General features: G+C 48.2%; 1 protein-coding gene across 1 annotated transcript in view; it reads left to right on the top strand.

Annotated features, from left to right (window-relative positions):
* Nucleotides 1–24958, top strand: part of LOC144683662 (gamma-aminobutyric acid receptor subunit alpha-3-like) — a 590228-nt gene that overhangs the window by 333730 nt on the left and 231540 nt on the right. The window contains exon 5 of the mRNA XM_078546915.1: nucleotides 3348–3568. Coding sequence (XP_078403041.1) covers nucleotides 3348–3568 — 221 coding nt within the window. The remainder of the gene's footprint in view (nucleotides 1–3347; nucleotides 3569–24958) is intronic.

Consider the following 24958-nt stretch of genomic DNA (forward strand, 5'->3'; position numbering starts at 1 on the left):
AAGTTAAACTTTTATAGCCCAGAAAACCAATGGGACAGAAGGAAACACAGTGGATATTAAATGGCTTCTGAAAGGCATTTGATACAGAGCCACATAACAGATTTGTGAGCAAAGTTGAATCTTATGGAATAAAAGGGGCAGTAGTGTCAGGGTTTGGAGACCTCACACTTTATATTTTTATCAAGTATATTATATACATCCTCATGGCTGATTTCTACCTTTTAAAATGGCTGAAGCTATGTCTGTCTTGACCCTGAACAAAAGAGCTATTTGACAGTTTCAAAGAAGTTTACGCCTTGTTGTCTCTGAAGAGACCGAAACACCCTGTGGACAGCAGAGACCAACTTTAAAGAGCACTACACAAAGACTCTCTGCATTTCAGAAGCCAGGCTGCCAACTGGAGTCTACTGGTCTGCTGGGCCAAAAAGCCCTGAAATCTTCCTTTCAATTCTTAATGATTGGGACATTTAGCAACATCAGAGACCCAGAGGAGGAATACACGTCCTTTGTCAAAGGTGGTGTGGAGAGATGGGAGTCACGTGACATGAACCACTAGCTGGGAGAAACAGTTATACTGTCTTGCTATACTGCAAAGCTCAGTCTGACATGTTCCACTGCCAAGCAGCAGCACAGAAAAGGGGCTCTGTCCGGGTGTGAATACGTGGCTGCATCTATAATGTTTCTACAGGAACTTCTGTGCTATTGCCTACAAGACTGGTCCATCTCTGTGTGCTTGCCTCATTGTGGAAGTCAGCTGTACTGGAAAACTGAATTATCCAGCATCAGGTCAGCCTGAATCTGCCATTGGACTTTAATTATGGACTCTGGATTCATGTGAAACAATCATTCTTTTCTTTGTGGTCTTTGCCCTGTAAATCTTTCTTTCTCTTTTATTGTATGAGTGAAAAGGAGACAGCGTTGCCACCCTCCTCCCGTGTTTGAGTATGTGCAAATAAAGTAAATTTCTGAATTCATCCTATCACAAATTTTCTGTGGGTTTATTAATAGAAATTGGATCACAACAAAACCGAGGAGTTGGGAAACATGCCACCACTTATAAAGGAGGAAGAAAACCCAACACCTTTCTGTTTATGGACGGGTGGTGAGAAGAGAAATCAGGGCTGTTTAAATTAACACCCCTCCTGGGGCCTGGATTTTTCATTCGGTGGGCACCCGTGTTAGGCAGGTCCAGAAGCAGACGGGAAATGGGCCTCTGGCCGCAATCGGCCCCGCCCGCGATTTCAGGCTGGCTGGCAAATTAACGTCCAACCACCACGAAACACGCGCTGAGAAGTGCTCGGCGCTGCTGGGGTGGGGGCAGGAAGAGGGCAAGCGCTTAGCTAACTGAGCGTGCGGTGAGCGCTTCGAGTGAACTCCCTGCAGGCAGACAGCTGCAGACCTCCACAGACTAAAGGAAACGACAGCAATGCTGCAAAATATGTCCATGTAGCACAATCAAGCTCCTGAAAGCCTAACTCATAAAAAAACTAGTCCCCAGATATCTCTTTCTGTTTTATTTCCCCATGGAGATTTCATCCTGCCCTGGGTCGAGGTTTGAATAAAAATGTGAAGGCTGCTCGGGAGAATGGCCCATCCGCCAACCATAATTGTAACTCTTTCGAGTTATCAACAGATCTCATGTAACTCTTTCGAGTACATTCACAGTTCTTGGTTTCTGGGAGTGGGACATGAACCCACGACCTTCTGATTCAAAGGCGAGGGTGCTATGAACTGAGCCATAGCTGACACCTCTATGAACTGAGCCACAGCTGACACCTCGAGTTTATGTACAATACTCTTTCGAGTTATCAACAGTCACAGATTGCAACTCTTTTCGAGTACAATCACAGTTGCAACCAATCATAATTGTAGACGGGCCATGTCAAATCGCTGTTAATTGCATTGTTAACGGGCTTAATTGTTGGCGGGTCGGGAGGCTCACTATTTCACATCTGTTTGGGCCGGGTGTGGGCCCGCCCGCCAGCGAGACATAAAATTCTGGCCATGGATACAATATTCGCTGAGTGACAGAAACAGAAAGTGGAGGTTAATGGATGTTTTTCAGGCTGGAGGAAGGTTTGTAGTGGAGTTCCCCAGGATTCAGCGTTGGGACCCTTGCTCTCCCTGATATAGATTAATGACCTAGACCTAGATTTAGGGCACAGTTTCAAAATTTGCAGATGATTTGCCGGGGAGAGTGGGGGAAGGGTGCTGGATTTAAGAGGCCAGGGCTCGGGAGGTGGGGACGGTGATGCTTAAAGAGGGGGTATGATCTTGGGCAGGAATGTTGCCTCCAAGTGCCCAGTAATTGGCTACTTAGAGGCCACAATAGCCCTAAGGGCAAGCAGCCTGCCTGACACCTACACCACCCACTCTAATATGGAACATAGGTTGGAGGTCAAATATGCTGGTTGGGGTGGGGGCTGGTAGGGGGCATAAATTCATCCCTGGGCTTCCTAAATTGGGGTCTACAGAATGAAGGTAAGGGAGTTACAGTGATCTTGTATAAAACAGCGGATCAGCTTAACTAGAGCATTGCATCCAGCTCTGGGCAACACACTTTAGGAAGGATGTGAAGGCATTAGAGAGAGCGCAGAAAAGATTTACAAAAATACTACTATATATAAACGACTTCAGGTAGGAGAAGTTAGGACTGTTTTCCTTGGAGAACAGAAGGTTGAGAGTAGATTTAATAGAGATATTCAAAATCATCAAGAGGTCTGGACAGAGTAGATAGGGTGGAACTGTTCCCATTCGGGGAAGGATTGAAAACCAGAATCACAGAATTTTAACAGCACAAAAGGAGGCCATTCAGCCCATCATGTTTTCACTGGCTCTCCAAATGGAGACCTTTTGGCACCAAAGGGCAGAGATTTAAGGTGATTGGTAAAAGAAGCAATGACAACATGAGGAGAATCTTTTTTTATGGAGTGAGTGATTAGGATCTGGAAAGTGCTGCCTGTGAGTGTTGTGTTGGCAGGTTCAATCAGAGCTTTCGAAAGGGAATTAGACTGTTACCTGAAGAGAAAAGAAATTGTAGGGCTAAGAGGAAAAGGCAGATGAGTAGAAGTAGCTGAGCTGCCCTTGCAGTGAGCTGACACAGACACAATGGGCCAAATGGCCTCTGTCTGTGCTGTAATCATTCCAATATTCTATATCACAGTACAAACTGAAGCTTAATCAGTGGCACTGATACAAATATTGTTGGTGAACAGAATTCATTCTTTGCTTGGCAACATTGATGAAAGGGTTTGGTGCACTGGGAAGTGATGATAGGTACAGGTATAGGGACAAGCTGAGAAAACAAACTGTGCTCCTAACCATCTCCTTGTTTTTCCTGAATACAGGAGTACACCGTTGACGTGTTTTTCCGACAGAGTTGGAAGGACGAACGGCTCAAATTTAAAGGGCCCATGCGCATATTGCCACTAAACAACCTTCTTGCCAGCAAGATCTGGACTCCAGACACCTTCTTTCACAATGGAAAGAAGTCAGTGGCACACAACATGACCACTCCAAACAAACTGCTGAGGCTGGTGGACAACGGGACCTTGCTCTACACCATGAGGTAAAGAATCGTCCATTATTCCTGTCATTTAAACTCAAATCACTCGTTATTCAAACTATCGATTCCTAATTTCCAGTGGCCATATCAGGGCTGCTTACATCCTACTGCAAACTCCACTTCTTACCAAGAATTCCAAAACACTGATTAGTTGTCATCAGTTCATTTTAGTTGTATTTATTTGTGGGATGCGAGTGGCTCAGATGTTTAGTGTCTTGAGAAGGTACTGGGGGTGAGCCATCTTGAACGACTGGTACCATTTTTTGATCCAACTGTGTGCCTGGCTGAGCCATTTCGAAGGTCATTTAAGAGTCACCACATTGCTGTGGGCCTGGAGTCACAAGTAGGCCAGACCAGGTAAGGATGGCAGATTTCCTCCCCTAAAGGACATTAGTGAACCAGACGGGTTTTTACAACAATCTTACAACTTTATGGTCACCTGCACTGTGACCAACTTTTATTTGCAGATTTTTCAAATTGAATTTGAATTCTCAGTTTGCTGGGTATCTAGTCCAGAAAGGTAACCAGCACCCACTCGAACAGCACTCGAATCTATTACTATTTATCGCCTTACTCCTTTGCTCAGCACTGCTGAAGACAGCACCCTGTGCTGGATCCAGACCCACTGACGTGGGCCTCCAACAGTCAGTAATGTTAGTACTTGTACCATTGTCTTCTGTTGTAACACAATTTTAAGTAACTGAGAAAAGCCTGGTAAAGGTTGGTCTCACCAACAGAAACCAGTCAGCTATTTATCCATGGGGGAACATTCTCAAATGAACCTCATTCTATCCACTGCGCATTACGGGTAAATGTCACTGTGTATTTTAAAACTCTTGTCCTTGTTTTAAAATCCCTCCATGACCACACACCTCCCTATTTCGATAACCTCATCCAGACATACAGTCCTTTGAGCTCTCTCCAAGTCTGGCATCTTGTGCATTTCCCATCACTCCACCATTGGTGGCTGTATCTTTAGCTGCCTGTGTGTTCATGCGTGTTTGTTCCCATGTGTTTACATGCGTGTGTATAGGTGTCCTGGGTTTTGTCTAATGGCTGAGGAGCTGGTGACAACCCTACATTGCCCCTTTTCAGGAAGGTTCGCTGCTTAAAGTGCCAGTCAGGTACCTGACAGGCCAGTGACGGGCCTTCCCTGGAATCAAGGAATGGTTATCCCGCCCCCTAAGAGCTGCCAGCCAATCAAAGGCCAACAGCTGTGCATTGCTGGGCAGCACTGGGGAGGCAGTGACTGCTGCTGGTAATGCTCCCATCGAGGCCCAGGGTCACCAAGGGAACCAGGCTACAGGAAAGTGTTGGTGGGAAGTGGGGTTCTGGGATGGAGGTTGTGTGATGGGCAGGGGTCTTCGTCAGCTAGGACAGGAGCGTGGCTCTTCGCAGGTCCCTCGATCAGGCACAGAGTGATTTTGAATGAAAGACACCTCCACCCCCTCCAGAATGGCTTCAAAGAAACCCAATAGTGTTTGTGACCAGGCATTTACAACGGTGTGTTTGTAACTAAGTTTATACATGTACCTGTTGGAACCACGTGTGTACATGTGTGCTTGTGACTGTGGTTATACATAGGCATATGTGTTCATATGTGTTTATGCCCATGTGATTGAATGTGTTTGTAACCATATTTGTGTATTTGAAACAGGGGGTAAATTTGTGTGTGTGTTTGAAACTGGGGGTACGTGTGTGTGTGTGTTTGAAACTGGGGGTAAATGTGTGTGTGTGTTTTAAACTGGGGGTACATGTGTGTGTGTTTTAAACTGGGGGTACATGTGTGTGTTTGAAACTGGGGGTACATGTGTGTGTGTGTTTGAAACTGGGGGTAAATGTGTGTGTGTGTGTGTGTGTGAGAAACGGGGTACGTGTGTGTGTATGTGTGTGTGTGTGAAACAGGGGGTACGTGTGTGTGTGTGTGTGAAACAGGGGGTGTGTGTGTGTGTGTGTGAAACAGGGGGTACGTGTGTGTGTGTGTGTGTGAAACAGGGGGTACGTGTGTGAGAAACAGGGAGTACGTGTGTGTGTGTGTGTGAAACGGGGTACGTGTGTGTGTATGTGCGTGTGTGTGAAACAGGGGGTATGTGTGTGTGTGTGTGAAACAGGGTATGTGTGTGTGTGTGAAACAGGGGGTACGTGTGTGTGTGTGTGAAACAGGGGGTACATGTGCGTGTGTGTGTGAAACTGGGGGTATGTGTGTGTGTGTGTGTGAAACGGGGTACGTGTGTGTGTGTGTGTGTCTGAGTGTGTGAAACTGGGGGTACGTGTCAGTGTGTGTGAAACATGGGGTACATGTGCCTGTGTGTGTGAAACAGGGGGTACATGTGCATGTGTGTGTGAAACAGGGGGTACATGTGTGTGTGTGTATCTGTGTGTGTGAAACTGGGGGTACGTGTGTGTGTGTGTGTGTGTGTGTGTGTGAAACAGGGGGTACATGTGAGTGTGTGTGTGAGAAACAGGGGGTATGTGTGTGTGTGAAACTGGGGATACGTGTGTGTGTGTTTGAGAAACGGGGGGTACGTGTATCTGTGTGTGTGTGTCAATCTGGGGGTATATGTGTGTGTGTGAAACGGAGTATATATGTGTGTGTGTGTGTGTGTGTGTGTCTATGTGTGTGAAACTGGGGGTACGTGCATGTGTGTGTGTGTGTGTGAAACAGGGGGTACGTGTGTGTATCTGTGTGTGTGAAACTGGGGGTACGTGTGTGTGTGTGTGTGTGTGAAACAGGGGGTACATGTGAGTGTGTGTGTGAAAAACAGGGTGTACGTGTACGTGTATGTGTGTGTGAGAAACGGGGTACGTGTGTGTCTGTGTGTATCTGAGTGTATGGAACGGGGGTACGTGTGTGTGTGTGTGTGAAACAGGGGGTACATGGGCAGAATTTTACTGTCAATGTGCGGGCGTGCGCCTGACATGCTCGAGCGTAAAATGTTGTGCGCTGTCCTCGGGTGAGCATCCAGACATCATCATGCACTCGCGCGATAATTTGGTCGGCAGGTGCATGTGGTGGTCTGAGCCGCACCTGCCATTCATTAAGAGGCCAGTTAAGGCCCTTAAGAACCCAACTGATGCTGATTTATTATAGCCAGTGCGATCTTGCGCTCGTCGTATGGGCAAAACCGGCAGGTGGCCAGCCAACAATTTGCAAAACCTCATCCACTGGCGCGATAAAAAGGGTCAGCAGCAGTGCCAGTCTGAGCAGTGAGGAGCTTGGTAGATAGTTTGCAGTTGGTGGCTTACTGGTACTTGGCAGCTTCATCTCTGTTCGGGGTTTCATTCTTAGCATTTCCAGGCTTCATTTCAGGACTCATTGGTGTCTCCAAGGCCCCTAGAGGATTCAGGCCATGTGAACCCTTCCAGGTATCAGACCGACCTTCCCTTACCCTGGTAATGGGGATTATTGTCTCTGCGAGAGGCACCTCCTCTGAGGAGGAAGAGAGGGGCAGAAGGGAGAGGAGGCAAGGTGTCCCTCTGCAGCTTCCAGGGAAGGGACCTGTGGGAGGACAGGCACAGACACAGGGCCAGCAGGAAGTCCAAGGTGGAAAGGGCCACAGAGGACACCATTATCCTGCTGCCAAGGTTACAGGCGGTGATGCAGCTACCTCAATATGTACGAGGTGCAATGCTGAAGGAGGATCTGCCTCTCCAGCGAGACCGTGACCTCCATTTGACAGATGAATGGGCCTGAGATCAGCTCCAACAGTATGGGTGGACACCCCATGCCAGTGGCGCTGAAGGTCACAGTGGCTCTCAGCTTCTATGCCTCCGGCACTTTCCAGGGTCAGTGGGAGAGTCTGTGTGGAGTCTCCCAATCAGCTGTCCACAGTTGCATCGAGCTGGTGACAGACGCTCTGTTCAGGTGGGTATTAACTTTCCTTCATTTCCATAAGGGCGAGGCCAGCCAGGCTGAGCGAGCCAGAGGCTTTACAGCGATTGCTGAGTTCCCTCGCATCCAGGGTGCAATCGACTGCACACATGTGGCCATCAAGGCGCCAGTGGGTGCACCCGGTGCCTTCGTCAGCAGGAAGGGCTTCCACTCCATGAATGTGCAGATAGTATGTGACCACAGGATGCAGATTCTGCAAGTCTGTGCAAGGTACCCAGGCAGCTCCCATGACGCTTACATCCTGAGACACTCCCAGTTAGAACCATAGAACCATAGAAAAGTCACAGCACAGAAGGAGGCCATTCGGCCCATCTTGTCCATGCCAGCCTGAGGACACCCAGGTGACCTTTCTAATCCCACCTTCCTGCACCCGGCCCATAGCCCTGCAGCTTACAGCACTTAAGGTGCAGATCCAGGTACTTTTTAAAAGAGTTTAGAGTTTCTGCCTCTACCACCAACTTGAGCAGTGAATTCCAAACACCCACTACCCTCTGCATAAAAAAGTTCTTCCTCATGTCCCGCCTTCTGCCACTTATCTTGAATCTATGTCCCCCTGGTTCTAGAATTCTCCACCAAGGGAAACAATTTTATCCTGTCCACTCTACCTATTCCCCTCATAATTTTGTACACCTCAATCAAGTCACCTCTCAGCCTTCTTTGTTCTAAGGAAAATAACCCCAACCTATCCAATCTCTCCACATAACTACACTTTTCTAACCCTGGCAACATTCTTGTAAACCTCCTCTGCACTCTCTCCAGAGCTATTACGTCTTTCCTATATGTGGTGACTAGAACTGCACACAATACTCCTGTTGTGGCCTCACCAGTGTTTTATACAATTCCAACATTATACCCTTACTTTTATATTCTATACCTCTGCCAATGAAGGAGAGTGTTCCATATACCTTCTTTACTACCCTGTCTACTTGAACTGCTGCCTTCAGGGACCTGTGTATATGCCAAAATCTCTCACTTCATCTACCCCCCTTCGTATATTCCCATTTATTGTTAATCCCTGTAACTGTTTGACCTCCCTAAATGTAGGACCTCACACTTCTCTATGTTAAAATCTATCTACCACTTTATCACCCACTCCACCAACCCATCTATATCATTTTGGAGATTATGGCTATCCTCTACACTATCCACTACTCGGACAATCTTTGTATCATCTGCAAATTTCCCAATCGTGCCCCCCACGTTCACAACCAAATCGTTAATATATAACTCAAACAGCAAGGGTCCCAACACTGAGCCCTGTGGAACACCACTTGAGACAACTTTCCATTCGCAAGGGCATCCATCGACCATTACCTTTTGTTGCCTGTTACAAAGCCAACCTTTTATCCAGTTTGCCACATTACCCTGAATCCCATGGGCTTTTACTTTCCTGACCAATCTGCCATGTGAGACCTTGTCAAATGCCTTGCTAAAATCCATGTACACAACATCCACTGCACTACCTTCATCAACCCTTCTTGTCACTTCCTCAAAGAATTCAATCAAATTTGTGAGGCAAGACCTTCCTTTAACAAATCCATGCTGACCATCCCTGACTAGTCCATGCCTTTCCACATGACAGTTAATCCTATCTCTCAGGATTGGTTCTACTAATTTGCTCACCACCGATGTAAGACTAACTGGCCTATAATTATTTGGCATTTCCTTTGATCCCTTTTTAAACAATAGAACTACGTTTGCGTTTCTCCAGTCCTCCGGCACCTCCCCTGTATCTAGTAAAGATTGGAAAATCATCCTCAGAGCATCTGCTATTTCCTCCCTGACTTCCTTCAGCAGCCTCGGAAACAATCCATCTGGCCCTGGTGACTTATCAACTTTCAAGGATTTCCACCCTTCGAGTACTTCCTCTCTCTTTATGACTATCCCGTCCAATATCTCGCAGTGTTCCTCCTGGACTACTGTATCTACATCCTCCCTTTCCTTTGTAAACACGGAGACAAAATATTCATTCAAAACCCTTCCCACAGCCTCTGCATCTACACACAAGTTTCCATCTTCATCTCTGATAGGTCCCACTTTTTCCTTAACTAACCTTTTAGCATTAATGTATTGGTAAAACATCTTTGGGTTATCTTTAACTTTACTTGCTAATCTTTTTTCATGTCCTCTCTTTGTTTTCCTTATTTCCTTTCTTACTTCATCCCTGCGCTTCCTATATTCGTCTAGGCTATCTGCAGTGCTTAGTTCTTTGTGCCGATCGTACGCTTTCTTTATCTGTTTGATCCGAAGAGCCAAGGCTGTTCACTGTTCCAGCCCAACTGGATGGATGGCTGTTGGGTAACAAGGGCTATCCATTGAAAGGCGGTTTGTGATGCCTCTCCACCATGTAAGAACAGAGGCTGAGCAGCGGTACAATAGGAGCCAATCCTCCACAAGGGCGGAGATAGAAAGAACCATCAGTTTTCTCAAGATGCACTCCTGATGCCTGGACCGTTCAGGGGGAACACTACAATACCCCTCAGAGCGGCTGTCACTGATAGTGGTCACATGCTGTGCTCTCCATAATCTGGCACTGGCAAGGGAGGACCCATTGGAGGTAGAGGATCTTGATGCAGCTCCACAGGCCACAGAGGACGAACCCAGTAGTGAGTCAAAAGAGGAACACAGTGAGGAGAATGCTGAGGGTGTGGAAGCAGACCTCGATAACCTCCAGGGAGGCAGGGGCCCCTTGATCCAATGCTCCTTCAGCTAGGCTGCCAAATTAGCGCTACCACCTCATGCCAGGGCTGCTGCCTCCATCCTGGATCTCAGAAATGACCCTGTCCTTTGCCCCCAAGATACACTCAGTGCCTGTGCAGTAAAGTTTTGAGCCACCCACGTCCTGCATTACATATTGGTGTACCCTGCACCTACAAAAGAAACATACCCAGGCCATTAAGGCAAAAGCAAATGTAATATAACGTTGGCACTCACAGATTATTAACATAACAATGTCAGGCGTTGATGGTCACACCATTAAAAAAAGGAAAAAAAAATGGAGAACAAAAGATCACCCGTGACCAGCCCCTCTTGTGCTTATGGTGCTTTAAACTTAAGATTTTGGGTGCTACGTCTCGGTTCCCCCCACCCTCCCTCCCTCCACCCGCTGGCACCGGCATTGGAGACAGCTGATGACTGCTGTCCTGTTGGCCTTGATGATCTTGGCGAGCGTCCTCTGGCCTGTGGAGCCTGTGCTGGCCCCGCCTGGAAGGGAGTGGCCAGTGCCATGGCTGGCATCTCCCCAGTCACCGCAGCCTCATCGGATGCCATCGTCACTGGCAGAGGGACGGAGGAGCTGCTTCCATCATCCGGAGCGCCCTGAGAGGAGCCCACAGAGATGACAGGCAGCTTGTGCGCCAATGTGAAAGCGCTCTGGGCCTCCCTGCTCACCATTGATGGACGGGCACCTAGCTGGGATACTGGGTGCCTCATCCATCTCCCATACGGACACTGACCATCTGAGGTCATTGCCTGTATGAGGGTTTGCGAGTCCGCGCACAACCCCAGGAACCTTTGATTCTGTCCCTGGACCTGCCTGTCCATGAGAGTCACCACTACCTCCATGGAGGAGGCAGTGCGCTCGGCCATGAGGGTCAACGCAGTTCTCACGCTCCACATGGTCTCCTCCACAATACAGACCATGGCACGCATTCCTTCATGTATCTCCACCAGACCCTCCCGCACACCCTGCTGGACATCCAACATCTGCTGCCTCAGGGACGACTCCATAGGCTCATCAGCCACTGACTGAGCATGTTCTTGGTTCCCAGCAGTCCTCCGACTGCCGGCGCCCTGGGCACTCTCTGCCTCTGCCTGCACTTCAAGCGAGTGTGAAGTGTCCTCACCGCTGTGTACCGACATTCTAGTCGAGGATTTAATGCCCACCGAGGTGCTGGTATCTGCGCTGGTGCCTGGTTCAGAGAGCGGGTGTGATGCTTCTGGAGCCTGGTGGTCCTCTGGTTTCAGTATCTCCTGGAGGTCCTGAGATTGGCTGCTTGGTGGCAGGTCTAAGGGAGAAGAAGGACATGTCATTAGTTTAAGTGCATGTCAGGCATCCTGGTGAGACAATGGAGATCTGGATCATGGTGCCATCATCTTTCAATGATCAATGGGGAATCGACCCCGAAGGCTCCCGTCAATGATGAGACTACGCAAGAATGCTTGCACCACCCGAAACTCTCACCTCTGGGCACTGCACTCTTAAATTCATCTGACGCCCCAGCCTCACCACAGCCGGTTGACTGAAGTACATGGCACCTCTCCAGCTCCAAGTCTTCCTGCTCGGACCGGGAGAGAATGAAGAGGTGTGGGGGTCCTCCGCCAGTCCGTGACCTCTCATTGTTGTTATGGGATGTCTTCTCCTGAAAGAACAGAGGAGCATTGATTAGTCGTAGAGCTTTAGAGTCATAGAGGTCTACAGCACTGAAAAAAGGTCCTTCAGCCCATCGAGTCTGCGCCGGTCAAACAAGTACCTAACTATTCTAATCCCATTTTGCAGCATGAGGCCCATAGCCTTGTATGCCATGGCATCACAAGTGCACATCTAAATACTTCGTAAATGTTATGAGGGTTTCTGCCTCTACCACCCTTTCAGGCAGTGAGTTCCAAATACCTACCACCCTCTTGGAGAAAAAATTCTTCCTCACATCCCCTCTAAACCTCCTGCCCCTTACCTTAAATCTATGCCCCTGGTTGTTGATCCCTCCACTAAGGGGAAAAGTTCCTTCCTGTTTACCCAATCTATGCCCCTCATAATTTTCTACACCTCAGTCATGTTCCCCCCTTAATCTCCTCTGCTTCAGAGAAAATAACCCCAGTCTATCCAATCGCTCCTCATAACTAAAGCTCTCCAGCCCAGGCAACATCCTGGTAAATCTCCTCTGCACTCTCTCTACTGTAATCACATCCTTCCTACAATGTGGATTCCAGAACTGCACGCAATACTCTAGCTGTGGCCTAAATAGTGTTTTATACAGTTCCAGCATAACCTCCCTGCCCTTATATTCTATGCCTCAGCTAATAAAAGCAAGTATCCCATGTGCCTTCTTAACCACCTTATCTACCTGTCCCGCTACCTTAAGGGACCAGTGGACATGCACACCAAGGTCCCTCTGATTCTCGGTACTTCCCACGGCCCGACCATATATCGTGTATTCCCGTGCCTTGTTTGTCCCGCCCAAGCGCATCGCCTCACACTTATCTGGATTAAATTCCATTTGTCACTGATCAGCCCATCTGACCAGCCCGTCTATATCCTCCTGTAATCTAAGGCTATCCTCCTCACTATTTACCACCCCACCAATTTTCGTTTCATCCACAAACTTACTGATCAACCCTCCTACATTCAAGCCTAAATCGTTTATATGTACCACAAACAGCAAGGGACCCAACACCGATCCCTGTGGAACCCCACTGGACACAGGCATCCAGTCACAAAAACACCCATCGACCATCACCCTCTGCTTCCTGCCACTCAGCCAATTCTGGATCCAGTTTGCCAAATTACCTTGGATCCCATGGGCTCTTACCTTTGTTATCAGTGTCCCATGTGGGACCTTATCAAAAGCCTTGCTGAAGTCCAAGCAGACTACGTCAAATGTATGATTAGTCCACTCTCTACCTGCAGCACCATTGCAGCCCGGCCAACCCCAAATGAGGATCACCTGGCAGGGCACATCTGAGTCATGGCCTTGGAGCCACAAGGCACTCAGTCCGAACAGCCAGGGCTCAGCCCCCTGGACAGCTCATTAACAGTTGGTATTCAGACTCTAACACACCAGAGATCCACCGGGGGAAGGCCAGCCCAAAACACTTCAACACACTGACCCATGCAAATGGCACTCACCCTTCCTAAGCATAGCTGGTCATTAAATTTCTTGCGGCACTGGACCCCGGTCTGCTACACAACGTCGTGGCTGCTGACCAGCACTGCCACCTTTTCCCATGCTCTTTTTGTTAAGTGCAGTGGCCTCCTCCTTCCATGCCTCGGGACAGGGATGTCCCTCCTGACAGCCACCTCCTCCAGGAGAACTGCACGGCACTCATCCGAAAACTGGGGGGGCCGGTGCCCAGCCGACCTCACGTCCCGCCTGGCGTCTACATCCTCGTTTGCGACCATGTCTTTGGACCAGTTCCAAAGTGGGCAGCCTCCCTGGGTCTGCCTGCGCCATTTTTGGACTGGCCGCCATTGGACCCAGCGGCCAACAGGCCCCCGCCCCACCCCTTCTCGGACACTCTGCAGCCAGCGTTCACGCTCGGTGGGCCTTAATTAACCCGCCAGTGTGAAACCGCGGTCACGGCCTGCTCATGGGTGGTGGTCCGTTTCACAGCTGTTCCCACTCACCCTGCTGATCCCGACCAATGACCGGAAAATCCTGGTTCATGTGTGTGTTTGAAACTGGGGGTACACGTGTGTGTTTGAAAATGGGGGTACGCACGCGTGTTTGAAAATGGGGGTACACGTGTGTGTTTGAAAATGGGGGTACACGTGTGTGTTTGAAACTGGGGGTACATGTGTGTGTTTGAAACTGGGGGTACACGTGTGTGTTTGAAAATGGGGGTACACTCGTGTGTTTGAAACTGGGGGTACACGTGTGTGTTTGAAAATGGGGGTACACGCGTGTGTTTGAAACTGGGGGTACACGTGTGTGTTTGAAACTGGGGGTACACGTGTGTGTTTGAAACTGGGGGTACACGTGTGTGTTTGAAACTGGGGGTACATGTGGTGTGTTTGAAACTGGGGGTACATACATGTGTTTACAACCATAGGTGGAACTTTCTACCCTCTCTCCTGGCATCTAGTCAGGCAGGAGGGTGACGGGTGAGCACCCCAATGCCTTCCCGGCTCCACCTCGATCAAGTCCAGGGCAGGATGGTCTGCTTTTGAACTTCTCGCCCTGCCATCAATTGAGGTCCTAAAACGAACAATTAATGACCACTTAAGGGCCTGATCCCGCTGCCGCTGGTATTAACCCAGCTGCAGGTGGAGCTGTTACCTCACAGGGAGTGTGACAAGTAAAACTGTGTGAGCTGCTCATCATCTCCTCGGGGTGGGGGCACTCATTCAAAGGCACTCAGTGCCTGATCAAGGGACTAGGCATCGGGAAGAGGAGGTGAACACTGAGAGTCACCCGCTGCCCTTGCTGCTTACTTCTTGACACGTGTCTACACCGCTGACCCTGCGGCCCCCACCTTGTGAATCCCCACCCAGCATGGGGTCTGCTTGCTGCATGATCCTGGGCCTCGGTGGATGCCTTTCAACTCTTCCCTGGTGATGCTGATGAGCAAAAGAACTGCTGGTCTCTGATTGGCTAGTGACAGCTATTGGTGGGCGGGGCCTCAGCCCCAGCCACTGGTCTCTCAACGACCTGATGAACTAGTGGTTTGGAGGGTCTGCCCCAATGCAGGCAACATGGGTCTTTTCCAGCCAGGGGGTAGGATCCCCATCACTGCTGCAAAATTACACTCGATGTAATGTATGTTTGTGATCATGTGTGTGCATGTCTGCGATTTTAATCATACCTTTGTGTTCATGGGATGTGAGGGTTGCTGGCTAAGCCAGAATTTATTGCCCATCCCTAATTGTCCTTGAGAAGGTGGTGGTGAGCTGCCTTCTTGAGCCGCTGCAGTCCATGTGGTGTAGGTACACCCACAGTGCTGTTAGGGAAGGAGTTCCAGGATTTTGACTCAGCGACAGTGAAGGAATGGCGATATAGATGGTAGCCGTCGTGAGTTTGGAAGGTGCTGCCTAAGGTGCCTTGATGAGTTTCTGCCGTGCATCTTGTAGATGGTACACACTGCTCCTAATGTGCGTTGGTGATGGAAGGAGTGAATGTTTGTGGATGTGGTGCCAATCAAGTGGGCTGCTTTGTCCTGGACAGTATCAAGCTTCCTGAGTGTTGTGGGAGCTGCACTCATCCAGGCAAGTGGAGTGCATTCCATCACACTCCTGACTTGTGCCTTGTAGATGATGGACAGGCTTTGGGGAGTCAGGAGGTGAGTTACCCGTCGCAGGATTCCAAGCTTCTGACCTGCTCTTGTAGCCACAGTATTTATATGCTTAGTCCGGTTCAGTTTCTGGTCAATGGTCACCCCCAGGATGTTGACAGTGGGGGATTCAGTGATGGTAATGCCATTGAACATCAAGGGGTGATGGTTGGATTCTCTCTTGTTGGAGATGGTCATTGCCTGAGACTTGTGTGGCCTGAATGTCACTTGCCACTTGCCAGCCCAAGCTTGGATATTGTCCAGGCCTTGCTGCATTTGGAGATGGATTGGACATGGTTAGAAACATAGATATAAACACTTTAGTCACACACAGATAGAAACACATACAGATATAAACATGGTTTCTTTCACACACAGACAAACGGCAGAATTTAATGCCCCCCCCACCCCACCTTAGAAGCGCATTTAGAGGCGGGGGGTGGTTTAAATGGGTGGGAGGGTGCAGGATGAGGACCCCCGTCGCCTCCCCACCTCTTCATAATTAAGTCTGGGACGGGAAAGCTTGGGGGGGCCTTCCTGCTAGGACACCTGAGGCCACTAGGTGGGCAATGAATGCCTACCTAAGGGCCTCATCCTACCATTGCTGGTGTTCAACCAGTGAAGGGCTGTGGGCTTGCCATGCAGGAAGTAGTCGTATTGTTGCTGGACTAGTAATCCAGAGACCCAGGGTGATGCTCTGGGGACCTGGGTTCAAACCCCACCACAGCAGATGGTGGAATTTCAATTCAATAAAAATCTGGAATTAAAAGTCAAATGATGACCATGAAACCATTGTCGATTGTTCTAAATACCCATCTGGTTCACTAATGTCCTTTATGGAAGGAAATCTGTCATCCTTACCTGGTCTGGCCTACATGTGACCCCAGACCCACAGCAATGTGGTTGACTCTTACATGTCCCCTGAAATGGCCTAGCAAGCCATTCAGTTGTATCAAACTGCTACAAAGTCTAAAAAAAGGAATGAAACCGGATGGACCACCCAACATCGACCTAGTCACCGGTAACGACAATGACAAACTCAGCCCTGTCGATCCTGCAAAGTCCTCCTTACTAACATCTGGGGGCCTGACATAGTCGTCCTCACAGAATCATACCTTACAGATAATGTCCCAGATACCACCGTTACCATCACCATCCCTGGGTATGTCCTGTCCCACTGGCAGGGCACACCCAGCAGAGGCGGTGGCACAGTGGTATACAGTCGGGAGGGAGTTGCCCTGGGAGTCCTCAACATCAACTCTGGACCCCTGAAGTCTCATGGCATCAGGTCAAACATGGGCAAGGCAACCTCCTGCTGATTATCAAGTACCGCTGATGAATCAGTGCTCCTCCATGTTGAACACCACTTGGAGGAAGCACTGAGGATGGAAAGGGTGCAGAATGTACTCTGGATGGGGGATTTCAATGTCCATCACCAAGAGTGGCTCAGTAGCACCACTACTGACCGAGCTGGCTGAGTCCTAAATGACATAGCTGCTAGACTGGGTCTGCGGCAGGTGGTGAGGGAACCAACAAGAAGGAAAAACATACTTAACTTCATCCTCACCAACCTGCCTGCCGCAGGTACATCTGTCCATGACAGTATCGGTGGGAGTGACCACCACACAGTCATTGTGGAGACCAAGTCCCGCCTTCACATTGAGGATACCCTCCATCGTGTTGTGTGGCACTACCACCATGCTAAATGGGATAGATTTTGAACAGACCTAGCAACTCAAGACTGGGCACCCATGAGGCACTGTGGGCCATCAGCAGCAGCAGAATTGTACTCGAACACATGGCCCAACATATCCCCCACTCGAACCTCATGGCCCAACATATCCCCCACTCTACCATTACCATCAAGCCAGGGGATCAACCCTGGTTCAATGAAGAGTGCAGGAGGGCATGCCAGGAGCAGCACCAGACATCGCTAAAAATGAGGTGTCAACCTGGTGAAGCTATAACACAGGTCTACTTTTGTGCCAAACAGCATAAGCAGCAAGTGATAGACAGGGCTAAGTGACCACACAACCAACAGATCAGATATAAGCTCTGCAGTCCTGCCACATCCAATCATGAATGGTGCACATCAGTGCAAAAGATAAGGCTGAAGTATTTGCTACAATCTTTAGCCAGAAGTGCCGAGTGAATGATCCATCTTGGCCTCCTCCGGAGGTCCCCAGCATCACAGATGCCAGTCTTCAGCCAATTCGATTCACTCCAGATAATATTAAGAAATGGCTGAAGGCACTGGATACTGCAAAGGTTGTGAGCCCTGACAATATTCCCGCAATTGTACTGAAGACTTGTGCTCCAGAACTTGCCACATCCCTAGCCAAGCTGTTCCAGTGCAGCTACAACACTGGCATCTACCCGGCTCTGTGGAAAATTGCCCAGACATGCCCTGTACACAAAAAGCAGGGCAAATCCAACCCGGCCAGTCCCATCAGTCTACTCTCGATCATCAGTAAAGCAATGGAAGGGGTCATCAACAGTGCTATCAAGCAGCACTTGCTTAGCAATAACCTGCTCACTGATGCCCAGTTTGGGTTCCACCAGGGCCACACAGCTCCTGACTTCATTACAGCCTTGGTTCAAACATGGTCAAAAGAGCTGAACTCCAGAGGTGAGGTGGGAGTGACTGCTCTTGGCATCAAGGCCACATTTGACTGAATGTGGCATCAAGGAGCCCTAGCAAAACTGGAGTCAATGGGAATCAGGGGGAAAACACTCTGCTGGTTGGAGTCATACCTGGCACAAAGGAAGATGGTTGTGGTTGTTGGACGTCAATCATCTCAGCCCCAGGACATCACTGCAGGAGTTCCTCAGGGTAGTATCCTAGGCCCAACCATCTTCAGTTGCTTCATCAATGACCTTCCATCATAAGGTCAGAAGTGGGGATGTTCGCTGATGATTGCACAATGTTCAGCACCATTCACAACTCCTCAGATACTGAAGCAGTGCATGTCCAAATGCAGCAAGACCTGGACAATATCCAGGCTTGGGCTGACAAGTTGCAAGTAACATTCAGGCCACACAAGTGCCAGGCAATGACCTTCTCCAACAAGAGAGAACCTAACCATCGCCCCTTGACATTCAATGGCTTCACCATTACAGAATTCCCCAGCGGTTCAAGAAGGCAGCTCACCACCACCTTCTCGAGGGCAATTAGGGTTGGGCAATAAATACTGGCCCAGCCAACCAAGCCCACATCCCGTGAATGAATAATAAAAAAAACCCTATTACAGCCTAATAGAAGGTGTCACTCACTCAAAGGCACTAAGTGCCTCATAGGAGTGCCCAGCATTCGGAAGGTGGGATGCTCGCTGAGTGCCAACCCCAGCCCTTTCCTTTGACCTACGCCTCTCCCCACTCCGTCTCAGCGACCCATACCTGAGATACCTATTCTGTCCGCACTTGCTTTTCTCCAGGGATCTAATGGCGATCCCTGGTGAGGTGTATTACCGGTAGCAGCCACTACTCCCAGTGGCGCTGCTAGTAACAGAGAGCTCCCAGCCTCTGATTGGCCTGCAGGGCAGCTCTTGGGGGGGCGTGCAGCAATTAAAGTCCCTCCATGGAGCCAGGAGCCCTGGTGACAGCATTCCCACTGCCAATTACTCTGTCACCTACAAGACGCACTGCAGAAACTCATTAAGGCTCCTTAGACATCAGCTTCCAAACCCACAACCTCTACCGTCTAGAAGGACAAGGGCAGCACATCCATGGGAACACCACCGCCTGCAAATTCTCCTCCAAACCACATATCACCATTTCTTCACCGTTGCTGGGTCAAAATCCTGGAACTCCCTCCCTAACAGCACTGTGGGTGTACCTACACCACAGGGACTGCAGCGGTTCAAGAAGACAGCTCACCACCACCTTCTTAAGGGCAGTTAGGGGTGGGCAATAAATGCTGGCCTAGCCAGCAATGCCCACATCCCATAAATGAATAAAAAACTTACATATCTGTGTTTGCAACTGTGTGCACATGTGTTTGCAATCATGTTTGTGCACATGCTTAAATGTAACAGTGCACATGTGTGTTTGCAACTCATTGTGTACATGGCTTTTTAAATGTGGAGTACATATGTGATTTTGTAACTTTCTGAATGTGTTTGTAAATGTGCGTTTACACATGTGTATTTATCATATGTCGATGTGCATGTTCGTAATTTTGCCCCTTCATTTCTATGTTTGTAACTATGCATGTATATGTATTTTGTAACTGGGTGCATGGTGTTTTTTTTTCAACTGTGTCTTACATATGTGTTTGTAACTGTCTGTGCCTGTGACTGTTTGTATACAGGTATTTGTTTATAACCAGATATGCTTTTATAACCATGGTTGTGCTTGTAACCATGTTTATACATGAATATATTTATGACTGTGTGTATTCATCCATGCATTTGTTCTGTGTCTGCTTGTAACCATGTGTTTACATGCCTGTGTTTGTAACCATGTATGCCCTTGTATGTGTATGCATATTTTGTGTTTACAACTGTTTGTATACACAAGCATTCGTAACCATGTGTACGTGTGTTTGTAAACATGTGTTCATGTGCATGTTTGTAACAGTGTGTTTATCTGTTTGTGTTTGCAACCATGACTATACATGACTGTGTGTGAGTCTCTAACCATGTGAGTACATGTATGTTTGTAACCATGTTTGTACAGGTGTTTGTTCCCAACTGTGTCCGTGTATGTGTATTTTTCTAACTCTGTGTATTTGTAAATGTGTCATTACATATGTGTATTTGTGATTATGTATTTACACATGTATCTTCATAATCATGTTTATACATGAAGATATTTGTGACTGTGTATGTTCATGTTTGTGTTTATTCCTGCCTCTGTATATGTGTCTGTTTGTAATCATGTTTTTACATGTCTCTATTTGTAACTGTGTATTTACATGTGTTTGTTTGTAATTATGTCTATGTGTGTGTGTCTGTTTGTAACAGTGTCTGTACAGGATATTGTCTGAAAGCATCTGTGTCCATGTGCCTGTGTGTTTCTACTAGGCATTTACAGTAGTGTGTGTTTGTAATTGTTTACACATCTGTGTGTTTTTAGTTGTGTGTGTATTCATCTGTGCTACATGTGCTAGTTTGTAACCATGTGCCTACATGTGCGATTGCATGTCTGCTTTTGTGACGGCAAGCAGTGGAAACCTATTTTTGAAGCATTAGCATGTCTAAGTGCTCATTACAACACATGCTCACCAGATTAAATTGTGCCCTTGCGATTTAAGACTGGTTAAGCGTGGTGTGCAGCAGGTGAGGTCATCTTCCTGATAGATTTGGAATGAGTAGGAGCTGCTTTTCTTGTGTGGGGATCTTTGTCGGACCAGGGAGTGAAAGCTGAGCTGTTGCATTGAGCATGGCTGGAAGCAGCCCAGGGAGGTCGGGGCATGTCTGAGTGAGGAAGGGAAGCTGGGTTATGGCAGCCCTAAGAAGAGTCATGGGGAACAGATGAGGGAGCTAGGTGACAGAGGGAAGGTCAATCTCTACGAAAAGCAGCACACAAATGATAGGGGGGATATTAAGAGTGATTGAGGGCAGGTCAATGATGAGACTGGAAGAGTCGAGGGTAACTGAGGGGAGGGCAAGGGTGATAGATGGAGGGTCAAAGGTGATGGCTGGTGGGTGGAGGGTGACAGGGGCAGGTCCAGGGTGCTGGGTGGGCATGGGGGACATCATGTTGCTGACTGGGCATTGCGGGGAGTGGTGTGGGGGTCAGCTCTAGGTTGAGAGTTGATCATTGGGTGATGGTGGGTGGCTCGAAAGTCACAGAAAGCAGTGAATGGGTGATGGAGGGAAGCTTATAGGTGAGTGAGGCAGGGTGCAGGGCGATGGCTTACAGCTGTAGAGTCCAGGTGTGGCAGGGAGGGAGGAGGTGGCAGAAGTTCAAAATTCTCCTCTCAGGCAGGCAGAATGATGCTGCTGGCTTGCAGGGACTGGATGCCTGTCTAGGTGCCTTTCAAATATGGCACCCAGACCTTCAACAGCCATGAAGTAACAGTGGTGCTGGTGACTTTCTGCCCACCTCCAATGCATAATTGGCCAGGCCCCTCAGCTGGCAATAAGGAATTGGCTGTCCACATGTGATTGCACACAGGCAGTGTAACATCTCCTAGCTGAAGCCCTGCTCACTCCCACTCCTGTCATCAGCACACTCAATGCCAGCACAAGCTTCTGCCCCATATGTGTGTACATGTAAATGTGTGTGTTTGTAACTATGTTTATATGCATATTTGTGACTTTGTGCGTTTGTTCCCATGTGTTTATTGGTGTGTTCTTGTATTCATGTGATTAGATATCTATGTGTTTACATATCTCTATGTGTAATCATGGGTGTACATTGCCTTTGTAACAATGTTTGCATGTGTGTTTGTAACCATTTGTGCGCATGTGCTTGTTGGTAACTGTGTTTATGTCAGTGTTTGCAAACTCGTCTTTACAGGTCTGCACATGTAACTGTGTATGTACATGTGCATGTTTGCCATTGCGTATACATACATGTTTGCAATCATCTTTATACATATGAAGGTTTGTAACAGTGTGTAAGGATGTGTGCTTTAACCGTGTAAGTAGATGTGTGTCTTTTTGTAATGGTGTGTGTGTATGTGCATGTCTGTAACTATGTCTATACATGTGTGTTTGTAACCATGTGTGCACACGTGTATTTGTAACCATTTTTATACAGGTGCAGGTTTGTGGCCATATGTGTACATGTGCTTGTTTGTAACTGTGTTTACTCATGCACATATTTGTTACCCTGAGTGTTTGCCTGTGTGTTTTCTCCCATGTGTTGGGGTGTGCTTTTAACTATGTGATTATATGTCAATGTTTTTAACCATGGGCAGGATCTTCCGGTCGGTGAGTGGGGGAGGGGCCCGCTCACCGACACGTAAAATGATGCAGGATGATATCGAGTGGAACTCCTGACGTCACCCTGTGTTATCTCCATTTTCAGTTGGTGGAGACGCAGCCAAGTCAGCTGTGCACCCTCCGACCTGTCAATGGCCAATTGAGACAACTGAGAAACTAATTAAAGTCATTAATGGACCTGCCCGTCCAACCTTAGGGTTGGCGGGCAGGCTGGGAGCCCTGGCGGGCTTCTGAAAAAGCATAAAACTTCATCCACAGGCGGGATGAGGTTTCATAAGGGTATTTAAATTTTTATCAAATCTTTCAATAAAAGTTATGGACATGCTCCAACTCATGTGACAGTGTCACATGAGGGGACATGTCAGGGAAATCTTTCTATTATTTGCTTAACAATTTTTAATTTGGAGCCGATCTCCCTGAGACAGCACTTAGCCTCAGGGAGATCAGTGCGCTTTTTCGCGCACATGCGCTAAAGAGTGCACTCCTGGCTGAGGGAATACCCCCCCGCCCGCACAGGGAGCGCGTCGCGCTTCCTGGTGGACATCACGCTGGGTGGGCCTTAATTGGCCCGCCCACATAAAATGGTGGTGCGCCCCCATCGGAGGCGCCAATCAGAGGCGCGCCTGCCTACACCCACTCCCGCATGTCCCCCCAGAACGGGGGGAAAGCTTTTCCCCATGTGTTTACATTTCTGTGCGTAATCAGGTGTGTACATGTGTGTGCTTATAATAGTTTGTATGTGTATTTTTGTAACCATGCATGTACATGTGTGCTTATAGCCATGTTTATGCTTGTGACCACATGAATACGTGTATGTTTGTAAATGCCTGTTTATAATGTATGTGTTTTAACCACCTGTATATGTTTGTTTTTATACTTGTGCTTCTACATGCGTTTGTTTGCAACAGTGTGTAGTACACGTGTGTGTGTGTGTGTGTTTATAACTATTTGTTTGTAACTGTGCCTGCGTACCCTATGTGCAATGTTAATCAATGGGCACAGTTGTTACCACGGGCTGAATCTTCGGCTCGGCGAGTGGAGGCGGGGCCCACTTGCTGACGTGTAAAATGACGGGCATCCCGACGTCACCGCGCATCATTTAGATTTTCAGTTCGGTGGGCACGCAGTGGAGCGGCTGTGCATCCGCCGACCTGTCAAAGGCCTATTAAGGACATTAATTTACTAATTAACCCTATAGGGAAAGCTGCCCGTCCAACCTTAAGGTTGGCGGACAGGAGAAGAGCCCAGGCGGCCTTTGCCCTTTTAATGGAACCTCATCCGCGGGCGGGATGAGGTTTCATGAAGGGTTTATAAATTAAATAAATCTTTTCATTAAAGTTCATTCACATGTGTCACATGAAGGGACATGTTTTAATTTTTTTCCCTTTATTAAAATTTTTAAAACTTAAAGCTTATCTCCCTGAGGCAGCTCTGTGCCTCAGGAAGATTTCTGCCCTCTTTCTCACGTGTCGGTGCAGACTCAATGGGCCGAAGGCCTCTCCTGCACTGTGTGATTCTGTGATTTTGCGCGCATGTGGGAAAGGGGAGGGCTGCTCCCAGAGGGGTTGTGTGGTGGTGGGGGTGGGGGCGGGTGGGCACGGATCCGATCGGCGCACGAAAGAGCACAGAAATCTCCCTGAGGCACAGAGGTACTTCAGGGAGATAAGTTTTTAAGTTTCAAAAATTTTAATAAAAAAATAACTGAAGACATGTCCCCTCATGTGACAGTGTCACATGAGCTGGGACATGTCAATGAATTTTAATTTTAAAAGTTATTCAATTTATAAACCCTTCATGAAACCTCATCCCGCCAACTTTAAGGTTGGACGGGCAGCTTTCTCAATAGGCTTAATTAGGTAATTAATGGCCTTAACAGGCCTTTGACAGTTTGGTGGGTGCACAGCCGAGTCAGCTGCTCACCTGCCAAATTGAAAATCTAAATGACGCGTAGTGACGCTGGGGCACACGCCTGATATCACCCCGTGTCATTTTACACCTCGGTGAGTGGGCCCCACTCCCGCTCGCCGAGCCACAGATTCAGCCCCATGTGTTTATACATGCCTATATTTGTGACTGTGTGTTCTTCTGTGTGTTTGTCCCTGTTACTATCAGGTGAGGAGGGGTAGACTGGCTTCCCTATTTTCCCACTCCTCGTTTGACAGCAGCTTTGTTTTTAAAAGCACTCAGTTGCCAATTGAGTGAGTGTTTAACTGTTTAAGTACTGTGACTGTAAAAGACACAGACAGGTTTCCTCGTGAGCTTTTGAAAAAAAAGGTAGTCTTTATTGTACTTGACACCCAATCTAAGTAAAATAATAAAAACCCTCTGACCCTCATACACACATGCATTCATGGGTTTACACACAAATGAGCATGTACACACAAACACACACACAAACTCCCCCACACCCACCCACCCACCCACACCCACCCACCCACACAAAAACACACACACACACATACACCCCCACCCACACACTCACATAAGTTACAAAGTGGGAGGACAGGTAAAGTAGTTTTAAAAGTCGAATAAATGTCAGTGGTATACAGATCTTGCATACTTGGTGATTGGATGGTTTCAGATTGGGCTCGGTGGTCTCTGGGTTCGGTGTCCAGATGATAT

The sequence above is a fragment of the Cetorhinus maximus genome, chromosome 8 (assembly GCF_964194155.1).
Source record: "Cetorhinus maximus chromosome 8, sCetMax3.hap1.1, whole genome shotgun sequence".
Lineage (NCBI taxonomy): Eukaryota > Metazoa > Chordata > Chondrichthyes > Lamniformes > Cetorhinidae > Cetorhinus > Cetorhinus maximus.